The sequence below is a fragment of the Hypanus sabinus genome, chromosome 5 (genome assembly GCF_030144855.1).
Source record: "Hypanus sabinus isolate sHypSab1 chromosome 5, sHypSab1.hap1, whole genome shotgun sequence".
NCBI classification, from domain to species: Eukaryota; Metazoa; Chordata; class Chondrichthyes; order Myliobatiformes; family Dasyatidae; genus Hypanus; species Hypanus sabinus.
In genome coordinates, this window is record NC_082710.1 from 183,873,643 (window position 1) to 183,895,445 (window position 21,803).

At 50.0% G+C, this 21,803-nt stretch overlaps 1 protein-coding gene across 1 annotated transcript in view; it reads right to left on the reverse strand.

Moving 5' to 3' along the window:
• The window catches only part of atf6b (activating transcription factor 6 beta), a 127,640-nt gene that overhangs the window by 91,201 nt on the left and 14,636 nt on the right, over nucleotides 1–21,803 (reverse strand). Inside the window, exons 2-3 of the mRNA XM_059971271.1 lie at nucleotides 13,988–14,061; nucleotides 4,433–4,508 (exon numbers count right to left, since the gene is read on the reverse strand). Coding sequence (XP_059827254.1) covers nucleotides 4,433–4,508; nucleotides 13,988–14,061 — 150 coding nt within the window. The remainder of the gene's footprint in view (nucleotides 1–4,432; nucleotides 4,509–13,987; nucleotides 14,062–21,803) is intronic.

The following is a 21,803-nucleotide window of genomic DNA, read 5'->3' on the forward strand; positions in this document are numbered from 1 at the left end:
TCCCACCCACCTGCCGGTTGTACTCCTGCCCCCTTCCCACCCACCTGCCGGTTGTACTCCTGCCCCCTTCCCGCCCACCTGCCGGTTCTACTCCTGCCCCCTTCCCGCCCACCTCCCGGTTCTACTCCTGCCCCCTTCCCGCCCACCTGCCGGTTCTACTCCTGCCCCCTTCCCACCCACCTGCCGGTTGTACTCCTGCCCCCTTCCCACCCACCTGCCGGTTGTACTCCTGCCCCCTTCCCGCCCACCTGCCGGTTCTACTCCTGCCCCCTTCCCACCCACCTGCCGGTTGTACTCCTGCCCCCTTCCCACCCACCTGCCGGTTGTACTCCTGCCCCCTTCCCACCCACCTGCCGGTTCTACTCCTGCCCCCTTCCCGCCCACCTGCCGGTTGTACTCCTGCCCCCTTCCCGCCTTCCCGCCCACCTGCCGGTTGTACTCCTGCCCCCTTCCCACCTTCCCACCCACCTGCCGGTTCTACTCCTGCCCCCTTCCCGCCCACCTGCCGGTTGTACTCCTGCCCCCTTCCCGCCCACCTGCCGGTTGTACTCCTGCCCCCTTCCCACCCACCTGCCGGTTGTACTCCTGCCCCCTTCCCGCCCACCTGCCGGTTGTACTCCTGCCCCCTTCCCGCCCACCTGCCGGTTCTACTCCTGCCCCCTTCCCACCCACCTGCCGGTTCTACTCCTGCCCCCTTCCCGCCCACCTGCCGGTTCTACTCCTGCCCCCTTCCCGCCCACCTGCCGGTTGTACTCCTGCCCCCTTCCCGCCCACCTGCCGGTTGTACTCCTGCCCCCTTCCCGCCCACCTGCCGGTTCTACTCCTGCCCCCTTCCCGCCCACCTGCCAGTTCTACTCCTGCCCCCTTCCCACCCACCTGCCGGTTGTACTCCTGCCCCCTTCTCACCTTCCCGCCCACCTGCCGGTTGTACTCCTGCCCCCTTCCTGCCCACCTGCCGGTTCTACTCCTGCCCCCTTCCCACCCACCTGCCGGTTGTACTCCTGCCCCCTTCTCACCTTCCCGCCCACCTGCCGGTTGTACTCCTGCCCCCTTCCTGCCCACCTGCCGGTTGTACTCCTGCCCCCTTCCTGCCCACCTGCCGGTTGTACTCCTGCCCCCTTCCCACCCACCTGCCGGTTCTACTCCTGCCCCCTTCCCACCCACCTGCCGGTTGTACTCCTGCCCCCTTCCTGCCCACCTGCCGGTTGTACTCCTGCCCCCTTCCCACCCACCTGCCGGTTGTACTCCTGCCCCCTTCCCACCCACCTGCCAGTTGTACTCCTGCCCCCTTCCCACCTTCTTCCCACCTGCTGGTTGTACTCCTGCCCCCTTCCCACCCACCTGCCGGTTGTACTCCTGCCCCCTTCCCACCCACCTGCCAGTTGTATTCCTGCCCCCTTCCCGCCCACCTGCCGGTTGTACTCCTGCCCCCTTCCCACCTTCCCGCCCACCTGCCAGTTGTATTCCTGCCCCCTTCCCGCCCACCTGCCATTTGTACTCCTGCCCCCTTCCCACTTTCCCACCCACCTGCCGGTTGTACTCCTGCCCCCTTCCCGCCCACCTGCCGGTTCTACTCCTGCCCCCTTCCCACCCACCTGCCGGTTGTACTCCTGCCCCCTTCCCGCCCACCTGCCGGTTCTACTCCTGCCCCCTTCCCACCCACCTGCCGGTTCTACTCCTGCCCCCTTCCCACCCACCTGCCGGTTCTACTCCTGCCCCCTTCCCGCCCACCTGCCGGTTGTACTCCTGCCCCCTTCCCGCCCACCTGCCGGTTGTACTCCTGCCCCCTTCTCACCTTCCCGCCCACCTGCCGGTTCTACTCCTGCCCCCTTCCCACCCACCTGCCGGTTGTACTCCTGCCCCCTTCCCACCCACTTGCCGGTTGTACTCCTGCCCCCTTCCCGCCCACCTGCCGGTTCTACTCCTGCCCCCTTCTCACCTTCCCGCCCACCTGCCGGTTGTACTCCTGCCCCCTTCCTGCCCACCTGCCGGTTCTACTCCTGCCCCCTTCCCACCCACCTGCCGGTTGTACTCCTGCCCCCTTCTCACCTTCCCGCCCACCTGCCGGTTCTACTCCTGCCCCCTTCCCACCCACCTGCCGGTTCTACTCCTGCCCCCTTCCCGCCCACCTGCCGGTTCTACTCCTGCCCCCTTCCCGCCCACCTGCCGGTTGTACTCCTGCCCCCTTCCCGCCCACCTGCCGGTTGTACTCCTGCCCCCTTCCCGCCCACCTGCCGGTTCTACTCCTGCCCCCTTCCCGCCCACCTGCCAGTTCTACTCCTGCCCCCTTCCCACCCACCTGCCGGTTGTACTCCTGCCCCCTTCTCACCTTCCCGCCCACCTGCCGGTTGTACTCCTGCCCCCTTCCTGCCCACCTGCCGGTTCTACTCCTGCCCCCTTCCCACCCACCTGCCGGTTGTACTCCTGCCCCCTTCTCACCTTCCCGCCCACCTGCCGGTTGTACTCCTGCCCCCTTCCTGCCCACCTGCCGGTTGTACTCCTGCCCCCTTCCTGCCCACCTGCCGGTTGTACTCCTGCCCCCTTCCCACCCACCTGCCGGTTCTACTCCTGCCCCCTTCCCACCCACCTGCCGGTTGTACTCCTGCCCCCTTCCTGCCCACCTGCCGGTTGTACTCCTGCCCCCTTCCCACCCACCTGCCGGTTGTACTCCTGCCCCCTTCCCACCCACCTGCCAGTTGTACTCCTGCCCCCTTCCCACCTTCTTCCCACCTGCTGGTTGTACTCCTGCCCCCTTCCCACCCACCTGCCGGTTGTACTCCTGCCCCCTTCCCACCCACCTGCCAGTTGTATTCCTGCCCCCTTCCCGCCCACCTGCCGGTTGTACTCCTGCCCCCTTCCCACCTTCCCGCCCACCTGCCAGTTGTATTCCTGCCCCCTTCCCGCCCACCTGCCATTTGTACTCCTGCCCCCTTCCCACTTTCCCACCCACCTGCCGGTTGTACTCCTGCCCCCTTCCCGCCCACCTGCCGGTTCTACTCCTGCCCCCTTCCCACCCACCTGCCGGTTGTACTCCTGCCCCCTTCCCGCCCACCTGCCGGTTCTACTCCTGCCCCCTTCCCACCCACCTGCCGGTTCTACTCCTGCCCCCTTCCCACCCACCTGCCGGTTCTACTCCTGCCCCCTTCCCGCCCACCTGCCGGTTGTACTCCTGCCCCCTTCCCGCCCACCTGCCGGTTGTACTCCTGCCCCCTTCTCACCTTCCCGCCCACCTGCCGGTTCTACTCCTGCCCCCTTCCCACCCACCTGCCGGTTGTACTCCTGCCCCCTTCCCACCCACTTGCCGGTTGTACTCCTGCCCCCTTCCCGCCCACCTGCCGGTTCTACTCCTGCCCCCTTCTCACCTTCCCGCCCACCTGCCGGTTGTACTCCTGCCCCCTTCCTGCCCACCTGCCGGTTCTACTCCTGCCCCCTTCCCACCCACCTGCCGGTTGTACTCCTGCCCCCTTCTCACCTTCCCGCCCACCTGCCGGTTGTACTCCTGCCCCCTTCCTGCCCACCTGCCGGTTGTACTCCTGCCCCCTTCCTGCCCACCTGGCGGTTGTTCTCCTGCCCCCTTCCCACCCACCTGCCGGTTCTACTCCTGCCCCCTTCCCACCCACCTGCCGGTTGTACTCCTGCCCCCTTCCTGCCCACCTGCCGGTTGTACTCCTGCCCCCTTCCCACCCACCTGCCGGTTGTACTCCTGCCCCCTTCCCACCCACCTGCCAGTTGTATTCCTGCCCCCTTCCCACCTTCTTCCCACCTGCCGGTTGTACTCCTGCCCCCTTCCCACCCACCTGCCAGTTGTATTCCTGCCCCCTTCCCGCCCACCTGCCGGTTGTACTCCTGCCCCCTTCCCACCTTCCCGCCCACCTGCCAGTTGTATTCCTGCCCCCTTCCCGCCCACCTGCCATTTGTACTCCTGCCCCCTTCCCACTTTCCCACCCACCTGCCGGTTGTACTCCTGCCCCCTTCCCACCTTCCCGCCCACCTGCTGGTTGTACTCCTGCCCCCTTCCCACCCACCTGCCGGTTGTACTCCTGCCCCCTTCCCACCTTCCCACCCACCTGCCAGTTGTACTCCTGCCCCCTTTCCACCCACCTGCCGGTTGTACTCCTGCCCCCTTCCCACCTTCCCGCCCACCTGCCGGTTGTACTCCTGCCCCCTTCTCACCTTCCCGCCCACCTGCCGGTTCTACTCCTGCCCCCTTCCCGCCTTCTTATTCTGGCTTCTGTCCCCCTTCCTTTCCAGTCCTGATGTAGGGTCTCAGGCCAAAACCTCAACTCTTTATTTCCCTCCATGTACGCTGCCTGACCTGCTGAGTGTTTTCTCAGCATTTTGTGCGGGTTGCTCTGGACTGCCAGCATTTGCAGAACCTCTTGTTTGCACAGTGTTTTGGCCTCAGCCACAAGCTACACCCTGGAGTTCTTACCTATACAGCTGTCATCATGGATTGGGTTCCGAGGGGAATATGGTATCCCGATTTCCATATTTAAATCCAAATCCAACTGGAATATTAAAACAACACCTGATTACAATCTCAGGACAGGAAATGACTGCAGAAATAATCGAGTGATAGAACAGCACAGTGGTTCAGTTCCCACCCCTGCCTGTAAAAGGTATTTCTTCATTCTCCCCATGACCCCTCACATTCCAAAGATGTGCTGGTCACATAGCTGCAATCGGGCAGCACAGGTTTGCTGGCTCAGAAGAGCCTGTTATTGAGCTGCATCTCTAAATAAAAATAAATTATTCATTTATTGCCATTCTTGATATCTTGCAGCCTCATTAAAGTCAATGAATGGTAACCGTGGTATTTGTGATGGAGACACAGCTGTTCACTAACTGACCTGCCTATCACCTCCCCCTGGATCCCCTCCTCCTTCCCTTTCTCCATGGTCCACTCTCCTCTCCCATCATATTCCTCCTTTCCCAGCTTCTTACTTCCCTCCCGCACTCACTGGCTTCACTATCTAGCTTCGGCTCCTTCCCCTCCCCTCGCTTTGGCGTCTTCCCCCTTCCTTTCCAGCCCTGATGAAGGATCTCAGCCCGACACATCGTCTTTTCAGTTCCACAGATGCTACCTGACCCACTGAGTTCTCCAGCATTTTGTGTGTTTTACTCCGGATTTGCAGAATCTCTTCAGCTGGTTTCAGCTGACTCGCTGACAGTTGAGCAAGGTAGTGGAAAATTTTCCAATATGCTCTACCAGTAATTCCCAATGAACACTGTAAGTCCACCTTGTTCACCCAAAATGTCCCCCAAGAGGACCAAAACCTTGTCGTAGGGTTTGGAGGTTTGCATACCTCAATGCCCCAGAGAGCTCTGTTGGCTGGAGTCAGGGCTTTGGTAGAGTCACCCCATGCCAAACAGGTCAAGACTAAGAGTGGCCCACTGATTTGGGGGTTCAGCTCCGGGCTAACAACCCTGCCTGGTAAAATAGAATAGTTACAGAAACAGCAATAATCAATCCTTCTACATCTGAGTGGACTGAGATGGAGGACCTTTATTGCCGCCCTAAAACGGCAGCAGGTGTAATGGGCAGCAAGCAGGTCAAGCAATGTGCTAGGATAAGGAGCCTTAGTGAACGGTGAGCCCAACTACATCCTCACTGGTGAAATTCCCACTTTGCTGTCCAAGTGTGGATGACCTAGAAAGCAACAAATGCGGGAAGAGACCTGTTGGATCCTGGTGACTTTGTGAGAGAGGTACTTGGTAGTCAAGAATGAGCCACAACACGAATCTGCCACAATCATTTGCGACAAATAAATGAACTAACAAAACACAAAGAAAAGGAAGCTGTAAGCACCTTAAACTACAGATAACATTCCAATGGAGAGCAAGACCCGACAGAGGGCAGAAACAATCCTCTGAGAGGATTGCCTGGGTCTCCCTCGCCCCATTTACCGGGAATGTTGTGGACGAAGGCCCTGAAGCATTGTTGAGGATCCCTACCACCCATCGCACAATCACATCAGGACTAGGACTGTCAGACTGGGCACAGCTTCTTCCGTCAGGCTGTGAGACACCCTGTCACCACCAAGGCATATACTTGTTACCATATATATCCCTGAGGTTCATTTTCTTGTGGGCATTCACAGTAAATGCGAGAAACACAATAGAGTCAATGAAAGCACACAGATAATATGCAAAAAAAAAACAAATTGTACAAACACAAAAAGAAGAAATAAATATTGACAACATGAGATGAAGAGTCCTTGAAAGTGAATCCACAGGTTGTGGGAACAGTTCAGTGATGGGGTGAGTGAAGTTATCCCCTCTGGTTGAAGAACCTGATAATTGAGGGCAATCCTGTTCCTGAACCTGGTGGTGTGGTTCCTGAAGCTCCTGCACCTTCTTCCTGTTGGCAGCAGCTAGAAGAGAACATGATCTAGATGGTGGAGGTCCTCGATGCTGAAAGCTGCTTTCCTACGACAGAGTCCATGTAGATGTCTTCAATGGTGGCGAGGGCTTTACCTGTGATGAAGTGGGGCATATCTACCACTTTTTGCAGGCTTTTCTGTTCAAGCAAGCCTGAACTGCAGGAAAATACAAAAAAATCTACACCCAAATCAAACAGGACATCCGATGGAGGTATGGGATAGGATTCGACAACTGGCCACTTGACTCACACCTCTACAAAACTCCAGGACATCTAGAGGGAGGTGCAGACATACAGATGGATGATAATGGAGGTGGGATTAGACACTTAGCCACCTAACTCACATCTAAACAAAATTCCAGGCAGAAATAGCCAGCAGACTACTGATTGCATATGGGTGCGTTTTCTCAGGGCTTGACCAGAGTTGCCTCAGATGCAGCAGCCTGTTGCAATCACCCAGGGCAGGACAGCCACAGCGGGATGGGAGAGAGTAGTAAACACAAAGTACACTGCAGGTGCTGTGGTCAGATCAAGACGTACAAACACACTGGATGAACTCAGCAGGTCGGGCAGCATCCGTTGAAATGAGCAGTCAACGATTCGGGTCAAGACCCTTCGTCAGGACTAAAGGAGGAGGGGGCAGGGGCCCTATAAAGAAGGTGGGTGGAGGGTGGAAAACCAATCAGAGGGAAGATCAAGGGGTGGGGGAGGGGATAGGCAGGAGAGGTGAAGAAGGAATGTAAGGGGAAAGCACTATGGGTAGTAGAAGAGGGCAGAATCATGAGAGCGATGATAGGCAGCTGGAAGAGGAGGCAGAGTGAAGGTGGGATGGGGAAGGGAAAGGGAGGGAATTACCAGAAGTTGGAGAATTCGATGTTCATACCAAGGGGCTGGAGACTACCCAGACGGTATATGAGGTGTTGTTCCTCCAACCGAAGTTTGGCCTCATCACGGCAGTACAGGAGGCCATGTATGAACATATCTGAATGGGAATGTGAAGGAGAGTTGAAGTGGGTGGCAACCGGGAGATCCTGTCTGTTGTGGCGGACGGAGCGGAGGTGCTTGATGAAGCAATCCCCCAATCTGCGTCAGGTCTCACCGATGTAGAGGAGGCCGCACCGGGAGCACCGAATGCAATAGATTACCCCAACAGACTCACGAATGAAGTGTTGCCTCACCTGGAAGGACTGTTTGGGGCCCTGAATGGTGGTAAGAGATGAGGTGTAGGGACAGGTGTAGCACTTGCGCTTGCAAGGATAAGTGCCAGGTGGGAGATTTGTGGGGAGGGACGTGTGGACCAGGCAGTCACGGAGGGAACGATCCCTGCATAAAGCAGAGAGGGGTAGAGAGGGAAAGATGTGCTTAGTGGTGGGGTCCTGTTGAAGGTGGCGGAAGTTGCGGAGGAGAATATGCTGGATCTGGAGGCTGGTGGGGTTATAGGTGAGGACAAGGGGGACACGGTCCCTGTTGAGGTGACGGGAGGTTGGGGTGAGGGGCGAAGTGTGGGAAATGGAGCAGATGCGGGTGAGGGCATCATTGATGCCTGCTGGGCAGGCTGGAATCTGCTAGGCTGGAGGCAGGCTTCTCACAGTGGTGCTGCCTTCCATCGTTCCTCAGTGGAAGAACGAGATGGAACAGGACAAAGTACAGTCATGCCATTTTGGCAACCAAATAAAACAACCTTCCTCTGCACCATGGTGCACCGACAAACATATCACACGAAACAAAATACTATCACAAGTTAAAATCGAATTCAAAAATTCATGCACAGCACAGGTAAACCGTACAGTAAACAGCTCACAGACCTAGTGACGAGACCTCAGACATGGCAGGGTATTCATGTCTCACAGCCTGAGGAAAGAAGCAGCCACCCAGTCTGGCAATCTTAGTCCTGATGCTTGGCAGAAAAACAAGCTGGACCAGGCAGCTCAGGGATTTGGGATATATTATCGTCACTATTTTGACTTTTGTGACTGTATTTTTATTCTGAAATGGTGATTGTATCTGCTCTGTGCTGCTGGTAATGCGCTTTGCACCTTGGTCCTGGAGGAACGCTATGTTGCTTGGCTACATTCAAATGATTAGTCGTCACCTTGGGGAGTTAATTGTGACACTGGGAGGGAGCTTGTCACTGATTGATTGCGTGGCGAGCTCTGTGCGTTGTCTAGAATTTTGCCCTCATTGGCTTCTCAATGAGATTGAAGTCTGCATGTCTGTATATAGAACTCAATTTCAATTGAGTTTCCAAAGTGATGACTAATCAGCTGATTGGTAAGTATATAAAGGCCAAGCATTTAGAGGACACACTACAAATGAACAGCGCCCTGATGTCTCCTTGCATGGTGGCAAAACGTTTGCAAATTGATTGTAATTATTCAACTTCTCTGTTCTACTATAAATGTCCACAAGAAAATGAATCTCGGTAATACAGTATATGGTGACATATTCGTACTTTGACAATAAATTTACATTTTAACTTTGATCCTTGCTCTGCAAAACTCAGGTTATTAAAGATTTAAAGCAAATGGCTTTGATATTTGGATTCTGTAATAACAAGGATGAAAATTCTAATAACAATCTCGTCACCTGGCTGTCACCTCCACTCAGTACCCTCACTTCTTTCCTTTCTCCCATGGTCTATCTCCTCTCCTATCAGATTCCTTCTTCTCTAGCCCTTTATCTTTCCCACACACGTGGCTTCACCTATTCCTTGAGTTTCCTACTTCTCGTCCCCCCCCACACCTTCTTATTGTCGGATCTTCCCCCTTCCTTTTCAGTCCTGAAGAAAGGTGTTGAGCCAAAACATTGACTCTCCATTCATTTTCATAGATTCTGCCTGACCTATTGAGTTCCTCCAGCATTTTGTGTGTGTTGCTTTGGATTTCCAGCATCTGCAGAACCTCTTGTATTTATGAACAACAAAATATAGTGTGCTTTCTAAAGCATCCACCATTTCCCACATCGTTACTAATTCACATCTCCTGGGTCTCTTCACTGGTCAGAGCATCCAACTATAAATAACTGTGATTGATGAAACAGGAAAACCATTGAACATAAAAGGCCGATGGCAGTAGGCAATTTAAATGTCCAGCATGGACTAGATGGACCAAAAGGCCTGTTTCTGTGGCTGTACTTCGGAGTCTAGAACACTACAGCACAGTGTAGACCTTTGGCCCACAATGTTGTGTTAATTTTTAAAACTGACTCTAAGATCAATCTAACGGAAACAGATCCCTGGGGAATGTCACTGGTCACCGTCCTCTAGACTGAATGCGCTCCACACAACGCCTTCTGTGGGCAGGCTGATTCTGATTCACCAGAATGACACTCACTCCTCCTCCAAGACAGGCATCAACTGCTGCATCACACGTCTTCACCTCCACCAGCACACTGACACCGGAGCAATCACACAGTTGTACGATCCCACGTGAGTGAACCATATCGACAGCATTATGCCTAAGGAAGACTAAGTCCCTATAAATAACTTTAGGCAAATTATATGGTATCAACCTATACTGGATGCTTAAGGTTGTCATAACCAGGGTGGGGGGGGGGGGGGGTAGTGGGGATGAATTCCCACTACTTATTAAGTGCTCACAATGGTGAAAGCTTCTCAAACAGCCTCTGACAATCAAGTCCAGCTCCTGGCCTTCATGTGTGGTTTGGCTACTACTCCTGGTATAACAGTTTCTACCAACAGGAGAAGGGGAAAAGGCACCTTAAACTAGTCCTTTCGGGCAGACGGGGCTCGTCGGCCGTGGTTGGCTGCCCTTCTAGGAGAGGGAAAACTCTGATCTCCAACCTTGCGGCTACACCCACTTACAGGGAAGGCTTTGGGAGTAAACTCTGAGGAAAAGCCTGGAGCTGGAGTCCCCAACGCAGTCCTACATAGAGTTTAATGTTGACTGGCAACACCTGCGACCCCACTGACACCAAGCTATCTCAGTCTGTCATTCCTGTGGATTCATCACCTGTGTGGGGAAGGGGGGCAACAGTTTGTTCTCCATATCGCACTGCCCTGGCTTGCGTATTGACTTTGACGTAGACAGCTAGGACACCTTCATTATGCAGAAAGTTTGAAGCTTCTTGCTTTGAACTCATCTCCTTCTAACCTAGGCCACAAACTTATCACTTCTGATGAGTTATTAACTTCAAGCTTTCTGCATAATCAAAGAGTTGAACTGCAAGTGCATGCAACGAGAGCTGTATGACTCATCTCCGACCTTAGGCCAGGAGCTTATCAGTCACCCATCTGTGGACACTTTCTGGAGGTTCAAGATCCGTATGCTCCATGATTGCTAGACTAAGTGTGTAAATGTAGGAGGGGACTACGTTGAAAAATAAATGAGCTAGGTTTTCTCAAATTGACTCCTTCTACCTTAGGTCACAAACTTATCAATCACCCCTTGTACTGTTTTCTATTAATTGAAATTATTGGTAGGTGATATTTCTCATTTACATTATCAGGCCAGTGGATTGTTTAATTAGAACAACATGTATCTTTTTGCTTCTCAGGATTGGGTCACAGTTTAAAAAGGTCTGTGTGGACCCTCGGGATTGGGTCATACTTCAACCACTTCTGATGTGACTCCTTTGGGATTGGTTTACGATTTAACTAGGCTGATGTGGCGCCTCAGGATTGGTTTCCAGTTTTACTAGGCTGACGGGACCCCTCACGATTAGTTTATAGTTTTACTAGTGTAAAGAGGGTTTTGTGGCGACCCTTTTCCTGGCACATCCGAACCAACTCACAATTAGATAGCCTACAGGGGTTTACGAGCACAGAGCTTTGGAGCCTCTGCGCCATGGGGGGCAGGTTAAGGGAGGCTTAAAAGTGAGGCTGAAGTTTTCGAATAAAGTTTTTTCCTTCGACTGCAGTTACCGACTCCGTGTCGTAATTTTAGCGCTGCGTGTAGCACACCGCTACAGTTTCTTCTTTTTGTTAACTAGCAGGAATGCTAATTTACTGATAACGAGAATGGTATTCCTTTGTAAACCAAAAGGGGATTAATGTTCTTTCTTCTGAGTCTGTAATCTTTTGTTGACGGGCTTTTGGGCAGATCGGCGCGAGGGGGTCGAGAGAGAGGACGCAATGCTCTAATGCTCAAAGGGGGGTCCGAGACCGGGATATTCTCCGAGGACGGGGGTGGGGGGATGAAGCTAGATGTGCTTGGTTGACCACTCGGAGGGTCCTGAGCTGTTTGGAGAGTCGAGGAGTTCGGAGGGTCCTGAGCTGTTTGGAGAGTCGAGGAGTTCGGAGGGTCCTGAGCTGTTTGGAGAGTCGAGGAGTTCGGAGGGGAGCGAATGGTGGCCAGAAGACTTCAGTAATTGAGCTCCAACAGCTGTGCACGAAGTGGTTTGGACTTTGATAAGTTTGGCGCCTTTTCTTTAATTTTCTCTTCATATATACTGCGTCGTTATTAATCACTTAGTTATAGTAACCTTTATAAATTGTACTCATTTAATCGCATATGGTGTACTGTCTGTTTTTGGGCGAGGCGGGGGACATCACACAGCATCCACACCAGCTGATTACCCAGTTTGGCGGGGCCGACGGCTGCTCCACCTAGACGAGAACGAGCTGAGCGAGCCTGAGGCGACCCAAGGGGTTACACTAGGCTGATGTGGTGCATTAGGATTGGTTCACAATTTTACTAGGCCGACAGGACCCCTCAGGATTGGTTCACAATTTTACTAGTCTGAAGGGGCACCTCGGGATTGGTTTATATTTTTACTAGGCCGACTGGTTCTCCTGATTAAATCAAGTGCAAGAACAGAGCACTGGTTAGAGGTCAGGAGGGTGAGGGAAAAATATAGTTAGAAAAGCCTTTGACAAAGTTCCACATGGAAGGTTAGTTAAGAAGGTTCAGTCGTTAGGTAGTAATGCTGGAGTAATAAAATGGATTCAACAGTGACTAGATGGGAGATGCCAGAGAGTAGTGGTGGATAATTGTTTATCGGGATGGAGGCCGGTGACTAGCGGGGTGCCTCAGGGATCTGTTTTGGGCCAAATGTTGCTTGTAATATACATAATTGATCTGGATGATGGGGTGGTAAATTGGATTAGTAAGTATGCCGATGATACTAAGGTGGGAGGTGTTGTGGATGGTGAGGTGGGTTTTCAAGGCTTGCAGGGAGATTTATGCCGGTTAGAAGAATGGGCTGAACGTTGGCAGATGGAGTTTAATGCTGAGAAGTGTGAGGTTCTACATTTTGGCAGGAATAATCCAAATAGAACATACAGGGTAAATGGTAGGGCATTGAGGAATGCAGAGGAACAGAGAGATCTAGGAATAACAGTGCATAGTTCCCTGAAGGTGGAGTCTCATGTAGATAGGGTGGTGAAGAGGGCTTTTGGAACGCTGGCCTTTATAAATCAAAGCATTGAGTACAGAAGTTGGAATGTAATGTTAAAATTGTACAAGGCATTGGTAAGGCCAAATTTAGAATATTGTGTGCAGTTCTGGTCACCAAATTATAGGAAAGATATCAATAAATTAGAGAGAGTGCAGAGACGATTTACTAGGATGTTACCTGGGTTTCAGCACTTAAGTTACAGAGAAAGGTTGAACAAGTTAGGTCTCTATTCATTGGAGCGTAGAAGGTTGAGGGGGGATTTGATCGAGGTATTTAAAATTTTGAGAGGGAGAGATAGAGTGCACGTGAATAGGCTGTTTCCATTGAGAGAAGGGGAGATTCAAACGAGAGGACATGATTTGAGAGTTAGGGAGCAGAAGTTTAAGGGAAACACGAGGGGGTATTTCTTTACTCAGAGGGTGATAGCTGTGTGGAATGAGCTTCCTGTAAAAGTAGTAGAGGCCAGTTCAGTTGTGTCATTTAAGATAAAATTGGATAGGTATATGGACAGGAAAGGAGTGGAGGGTTATGGGCTGAGTGCGGGTAGGTGGGACTAGGTGAGATTAAGAGTTCGGCACGGACTAGGAGGGCCGAGATGGCCTGTTTCCGTGCTGTGATTGTTATATGTTATATGTTATAAATGTAACTTGTCGGACAACAAACAGCTTAAACCTCAGGCAATTTCAGCTGCAGTGCTAAATAAAGCTGAGATCAGTAATAAGCCTTTTCAGGACACAGAACATAATACAGACCCTTCGGCCCGTGATGTTGTGCTGGCTCCTTAACCTAGTCCGAGATCAGTCTCAGTCCTCCCTCCCACATATCCTTCCATTTTTCTTTCATCCACATGCCCATACAAGTCTCCTAAATGCCCCCAGTGTATCTGCCTCTACCACCTTCTGTGTAAAACAACCTACCTCTGATATCCCCTCTATACCTTCCTCCAATCATCTTACAATGATGCCCTCTCGATTTAATCATTTCTGCCCAAGGAAAAGGCTCCGACCAGTATCCTATGCTCTCTCTCATTTTTGACACACTACCATGGAGGAAGGCTTTGACTATGTCACCTATGCTCCTTATAACTTCATGTGTCTCTCTCAGGTCTTTGCTCACTTCAGGGAATAGCCGTCTTAGCCGGAAATGTTTCTGGAGGGGTCTGGGCATAGAACAGCAAATGGAAAGTTACATGGCAGAGGCGCAGAGAGGAGAAAAGGTACACAACATTTCAGAACTCTCGTTCCATACCTCTGTGGCGTTGTCAAAGCAGCGAAAGATATCATCCATCTCCTCCATTGTTTCACAGTTGTACAGGCAGGCATCTGGAGGACACAGAAGGCAAGATGTATATTGTTAATTACATATTGAGATAAGAATCAGAGTACCACCACACAGAAACTGGCCCTTCGGCCCATCTAAACCATGCTGAGCTATTGTTTTGCCTAGTCCCATTGACCTGCACCTCCCCTCCCATCCATGTATCTATCCAAACTTCTCTAAAACGTTGTAATCAAACCTGCATCCACCAATTCTGCTGGCAGCTTGTTCCACACTATCACCACCCTCTGAGTGAAGAAGTTTCCCCTCAGGTTCTCCTAAAACATTTCACCTTTCACCTTTAACCCATGACCTCTGGTTGACTTCAAACCCAACCTCAGGTGAAAAGGCCTGCTTGCATTTACCCTGATTGATGTGTGTATATATATACACACACACACATACACACACACACACACACATACATACACACACGGTGTGTGAGGGGTGTATATCTCTATCAAATCTCCCCCTCCCCTTACTCTCTAGTGCTCTAGGAAATAAACTCCTAACCTATACAACCTTTCCCTATAACTCAGGTCCTCAAGTCCCAGCAAAATTCTTGTAAATGTTATCTGTACTCTTTCAATCTTATCTACATCTTCCATGTAGGTAGGTGATCAGAACTGCTCACAATACTCCAAATTAGGCCTCAACAACATCTTATACAACTTCAGCATAACATCCCATCTCCTGTACTCAATACACTGATTTATGAAGGCCATGTGTCAAAAGCTTTCTCTATGACCCTGTCTACCTGCAATGCCACTTTCAAGGAATTATGGATCTGTATTCTAAGATCCCTCTTTTCCGCCATACACTTACTTCACCTACTTTATCCTACACAAGGAGAGCACCTCACACTTGTCTGAATTAAATTCCATCCGCCATTTTCAAGCCAGTCCAGATCCTGCTGTAAGCATTAATAGACTTGCTCCCTGCCCACTACACCCAAATCTTGGCGTAATCCACAAATTTGCAGAGTGTATTCACTGGCTGCATCACAGCCTGGTATGAAAACACCAATGCCCTTGATGGAAAGATCCTACAAAAAGTAGTGGTTACAGCCTAGTTCATCACAGGTAAAGAGCTCCCCACCACTGAGCACATCTACGTGGAGCATTGTTGCTCCACCATCAAGAACCCCTACCACCCAGACCATGCTCTCGACTTGCTGCTGCCACAGGAGCCCTGGGACTCACACCACCAGGTTCAAGAACAGTTACTACACGTCAACCAGCAGGCCCTTGAACCAGAGGGGGTAATTTCACTCAACTTTACTCACCCCATCACTGCACTGTTCCCACAACCCAAGGACTTGCTTTCAAGGACTCGTCATCTCTTCATGCTCTTGATATTTATTGCTTATTTATTACTATTATTATTTATTCTCTTTTTTTGTATTTGCACAGGTTGATGTCATTTGTACACTGGTTGTCCGCCCCTTTAGACCATCAGATATAGGAGCAGAAGTAGGCCATTCGGCCCATCGAATCTGCTCTGCCATTCAACAATTATGGGCTGATCCAATTCTTCCAGTCATCCCCACTCCCCTGCCTTCACCCCATACCCTTTGATACCCTGGCTAATCAAGAACCTATCTATCTCTGCCTTAAACACTTGGCCTCCACAGCCTCTCTTAGGGGTTTAGTGAGTTGTGGGCATGCTTAGTTGGCATCTGTCCACAGCACAATCTTCAAACTGTGTTGGTTGTTGAAGAAACGACATATTTCACTGGATGCTTCGATGTTCATGTGAGAAGTAAAGCTAATCTCTAATAACTAGGAATAATTAGTTATTAGTTTAATAATTAATAAAGGGGCATCAGCTTTGGTCCTGGAATGAAAGTTTAACTGCTCTGGAATTTGCATCTAGAATGAGAGGTCATTTCAGAGAAACAGACAAAAAGCTAATGAGGCTTGATGGACTAACGCGAGGGTAACATTTCCATTACCAGGGTCTCAGTGTGCAGAGTTAAGTTTTTTATATACACAGTGTTGGGTGTGTGGAACACACTGCCAGAGATGGTGGTAGAGGCAGATACATTTGGGGTATTTAGGAGTCTCTGAGATGGGTGATAGAAAAATAGAGGGCTAAGTGGGAGGGAAGGGTTAAATTGTTCTTAGAATGGGTTAGAAGTTCAGTACAACAGTGTGGGCCAAAGTGCCTGATCATGCGCTGTGCTGTTCTATGTTCTAAGAGGTGACCAGAACAGAAGCCACAGTAACAAAATAAAGACTAGTCGTTTGAGAAGGAGACAAGAAATGTCTTCGGTCAGAGGGGCTCAACCATTGGCACTGGCTACCTAAGAACCTGGAAATGTGGAGACTGAGCATATTCAGAGATTGAAATAGTTTTAGATATTATGGCATCAAGGGATACAGTGTTGATGCTGGAAAGTGGCACTAAGGGGAAAGAGCAGCCTTGCTCTTAATTTCTTTCACCCCTCTCTCTGCATTCTACGATTTGATCTGGTCTGTTGCAGAGCCCTATTCTAACCAGTGTGGGGCAGTATTGAGCAACGTCTTGGCAAACAACACTTTTCAGATCTCCCTTAAATTTGCTCCCTCTCACCTTTATCCTCTCATGGATGGGTCTAGTTCAGAGGTTTGCACGCTCCAAAACTGTGGTCACAAGTTAACCCTCAGAGACTCAGCATACCTTTGTAACCAACATCCCCAGTACAGCAGAGGGAGAGCAACTACACTTGGATACCCCTGCACTACTTCTACCATTTCCTTTTCTTCGACAGCAGGCACTTACAGGGAAACAAAGAGATTATATATAAACAGATAAAGACAGAACATTAGATGTACAGTCGGCCCTCCCTGTCTGCGGAGCGGGAAAACCCAGAAGTTCTCTCTCCAGCACTCGTTGTTTGAGCATGTACAGACTACTTTTTCTTGTCATTACTCCCTAAACAATTCAGTATAACAACTATTTATATTGTATTGGGTATTGTAAGTAATCTAGAAATGATTACTCTACACCAACACCAACAGAATCAACAAACTCACTCGTAAGGCCGTGGCCATCAAACTTTACATTTCCTCCCTCAGAGTGTCAGACACCCTGAGCCAATAGGCTGGTCCTGGACTTATTTCCACTTGGCATGATTAACTTATTATTATTTAATTATTTATGGTTTTATATTGCTATATTTCTTCACTATTCTTGGTTGGTACGGCTGTAACGAAACCCAATTTCCCTCGGGATCAATAAAGTATGTCTGGCTGTCTGTTTAAAGTACAAGCAGTCCCTGGGTTATGAACAAGTACTGTTCCTGAGTCCGTCTTTAAGTCAGATTTGAAGTCGGAACAGGTACATCCGGTATTATTTAGCGTCAGTTAGTCAAACGTTTGTCTTAGTATATAGTATATATTTTAACTTTCTATGGATACAAAACACTTAAGAAACTTATGTATTTCAATAATTAAACCACTGCATTGCTTAGTAATAATTGTAGCTTTCATCGGGACAGGACCTTCCATATGCTCCATTAAAATTGTTCCGATCATTGACCGACTGTAGCCTAACGCCTTTCCAATAACTGATGATATTTCACCTCTTTCCAATTGCTTTATTACTTCCACTTTATTTTCAATTGTGATTGTCCTTATTTTCATGAACATAAACACTGCAGATTCAGAGCTGCAGGTCTAATGTCCGCTGCACTGAGATAGGTTTAATAGGGTCCGGGGTTCCACTGGATCCTAAAGACCACCGCACTGAGACAGGTTAAATAAGGGATTTGAACATCCGCGTTTTTTGGTATCCCCCAATCTCCGTGGATAAGGAGGGCTCTAGCCAATCGTTCAGTTTATTATTCCAGGACATGTTCAAAAGGCAATGCCTCAAAAAGGCTGCAACTATTGTTAACGACCCCCATCACCCATGCCAGGCCCTCTTCTCATTGCTAGTACCAGGGAGGGGGTACCGAAACCTGAAGACACACACTCAATGGTTCAGGAACAGCTTCTTCCCCTCTGCCATCAGATTTCTGAATGGACAATGAACCCATGAACATTACCTCATTACTTCTTTCTCTCTCATTGCACTACCTATTTAATTTAACTTATTACTGTATATATATATATATACACACACACACTTACACAGTACACATAACTCATACACGTAGAACAATATTACCATAAATAAATTATTAAACAATAAGGTGCATTTACAACGCAAATTAAAAGGTAAACAGTATAATGCTACTGGTGCTTCAAACATGATGAGACCTGGATGGTGGCAGGAGTTCGGTAGCCTCACAGTCTGGGAGAAGAAGCTGTTTCCCATCCTAGCAGCTCTAATGCTATGGTACCTCCTCCCTGATAGTAAGGGGTCAAAGAGATTGTGGGACGGGTGGAAGGGATCATTGACAATACTAAGAGCCCTGCGTGTGCAGTGCTCCTTTGATGGGTGGGAGAGAGACCCCGATATTCCTCAGCAGTCATCACAATCCTTTATAGGAACTTGCAGTCAGACAGTGATGCAGCTGGCCAGCACTCTCTCGATGGTGATGTTGAAAAATTGGTTAGAATGGAGGGAGAAGCCTCACTCGCCTCAGGAAGTGGAGACGCTGCTGTGCTTTCTCAACCAAATGGGTAACATTGGGGGACCAGGTGAAATTGCCATTGCGTGTACTCCCAGAAACCTGGTGTTCCTAACTCTCCTTGGAGGAGGTGTGTACGTGCAGTGAGGGATCAGCCAGCACCTTGCTGAAGTCTACAGTCTTTGGTCTTTAGGAGACCAGGGCTAAAGTTGTGGTGCTTGCAGCATTCTACCAGAGTAGATCACCCTCCAGCTTCTGAGGGTAAGCAGCATCCTGACGTGTGAGGACGGAGTGGAATGCAGAGGCCATCAGTGGACCAATTTGAACAATAAGCGAACTGGAAAGGATCCAGCGTAGCAGGAAGATAGAATTTAATGCTATCCGTAACCAGCCACACATAGCACTTCATCACCGTTGAGGTCAGTGCCTCTGGATGGTCATCGTTGAGGCAGGTTACTGTCGCTCTCTGGGGTGATCCTGGCCACCCTAAAGCCTGAGGGGACAGCGGATTATTCCAGAGAAATGTTGACGATGTCTGCTAGAACCTCTTAACTGGTTGCACAGTCCCTTAGCATCCATCCAGGTATGTTATCAGGCCCGGCAGGTTTACACAGATTGACTCTGGCTACTGTCTTCCTCCCACCAGCTGCAGCCAGACAGAGTGCCTGCTGCTCGGGAAAGGGGGTTTTACTTCCTGATGGCATGGAAAGTGCGGCTCTGACTGACAGCTGCCTTATCCCCCAGTCTGAAGGCAGCATTCTGATCTCTCAGCTGTGCTGTCACCGTGGATTCTGATATGCTCTCGCATCGATGTGTCCAATAATGGTGGCATCCTCACTGCACTTCTCCAGGCAGCCAATCACAGATGTTTCTACAGAGTCACTGGAATCTGGAAATTTCTACAGATGTACCGCAGAGAGCATTCGGACTGGTGGCCTCGTCATCCGGTATTAGGGAGGGACCACTGCACATAATTAGAAAAAGCTGCAGAAATTTGTAAACTCAGCCATGTCCATCATGGGCACTAGCTCCCCAGCATCATGGACATCTTCAAAAGGTGATGCCTCGAAACAACAGCATCCCTCGACATCCGGGACATGCCCCCTTCTCATTACTACCATCAGGGAGGAGGTGCAGGAGCCTGAAGACCCCCCTTCTCATTACTACCATCAGGGAGGAGGTGCAGGAGCCTGAAGACCCCCCTTCTCATTACTACCATCAGGGAGGAGGTGCAGGAGCCTGAAGACCCCCCTTCTCATTACTACCATCAGGGAGGAGGTGCAGGAGCCTGAAGACCCCCCTTCTCATTACTACCATCAGGGAGGAGGTGCAGGAGCCTGAAGACCCCCCTTCTCATTACTACCATCAGGGAGGAGGTGCAGGAGCCTGAAGACCCCCCTTCTCATTACTACCATCAGGGAGGAGGTGCAGGAGCCTGAAGACCACACGCGACATATTAAGAACAGCTTTGTCCCATCTGGCGTTAGATTTCTGAACGGTCCGTGAACCCACAAACACCACCTCACTATTTTGCCCTTTTATTTAATTATTTCTTATTGCAATTTAAATCTTTTAATGCCTTGCACTGCACAAAACAAATTTCACGATATCTGTCAGTAGCATGCCACTATTACAGCTCGGTGGGGTTCAATCTACAAGGAGCTTGTATGTCTTTGCCATGGAACGTGTGGTCCAAGGGTGTACAGATTGATGGTCATTGTAAACTGTCCCGTGATTGGGCTGGGGTTAAATCAGGGGTTGACAGTGGCACGGTTTGAGGGGCTGGGAGCACCTATTCCGCACCACATCTCTATAATAAAGTCGATTTAGATTCTGCCCCACAGCTAGTCTTGCTGGAGTAAGTCATCAGGTCATGGTTACACTGTTATTCTGTGGGAGATTACTGGCCGCAACTTGGTGGAACCATTTCTACAAGAGACTGCAGCTCAAACTTCTCCATCACTGTGGGCTGTTGTGGACACCTACATGAAAGAAAGAGAAATGAAGGGCTATGTGGAATGAAAGGGCTAGAGCAGGTAAAAAGATCAGTGTGATGTTGAGGGTCAAAGTGTCTGGATTCTGCAGTGAAGTTCTACGTTCTATGAATGGCATAATGGCTAAAATTTTAAGTCAAACTGACTTGTAGGATTGCTTTTATTCTGTTGGGATCGACGACTAAGACACAGGTACAGAATCCCTCTCAACCCCGTTCTCCTCGTGACCTTTCTCATCAGCAAGTCAAGAACCAATCAATCTCCAATTTAAATATACACAATGACATGGCCTCCACAATGAATTCCATAGATACTCCACCGTCTGGCCAAGGAAATTCCTCCTCACCTCTGTTCTAAAGGGATGTCCCTCTATTCTGAATTTTCACCTCTGGTCTCCTCCCAACATCATCTCCACATCGAGGTTTCAACGAGATTTCTGCACCCCTCCACCCCATTCTTCTAAACTACTCCGAGTAAAGGCTCAGAGAAATCAAACACCCCTCATACATTAAACCTTTCACTCCTGAACCATTCCTGTGCATCTCCTCTGGACCCTCTCCAATCCCCGTCCTCCTACATGAAGAGTTTTTTTTTAATTAACTTACAGGAAGATGGCCTCTTGCAGAGTTACAAATTCAGACTGAAACTATTTGTTTAGGGAAGTTAATATTGTAGACGTGTCTTGCTGAGGACTTTCGTTTTACACCTGAGCAGCTCTGTTCTAGCTTGTCAATTTATTAAGTGGCTAACATGTTGACAAACTGTCAAAACGTTGTAGTCCACTGATGGACCGAGGCAGGTATCAGGAAATGCTCTGCTCTATTTTTGTATTGTTTTTGCTTTCTCTTCCTCTCCTCGTTCTTTAGACAACCTACTGCTTCTCAGTGTTAATGCAGCCTTCAGAACTGGCGTGCTTGCGCTCTGACAGATCACTGCCTGCACACAATACCATTTGAGTTTGCTAAATGTCATTTCCAGTACAGAGTAAATGAAATATTTAGGCAACACGAGTGAATCTGCCGACGCTGGAAATAAATAAAAACACAAAATGCTGGCAGAACTCAGCAGGCCAGACAGCATCTATGGGAGGAGGTAGTGACGACGTTTTGGGCCGAAACCTACTCCTGATGAAGAGTTTCGGCCCAAAACATTGTCACTACCTCCTCTCATAGATGCTGTCTGACCTGCTGCCAGC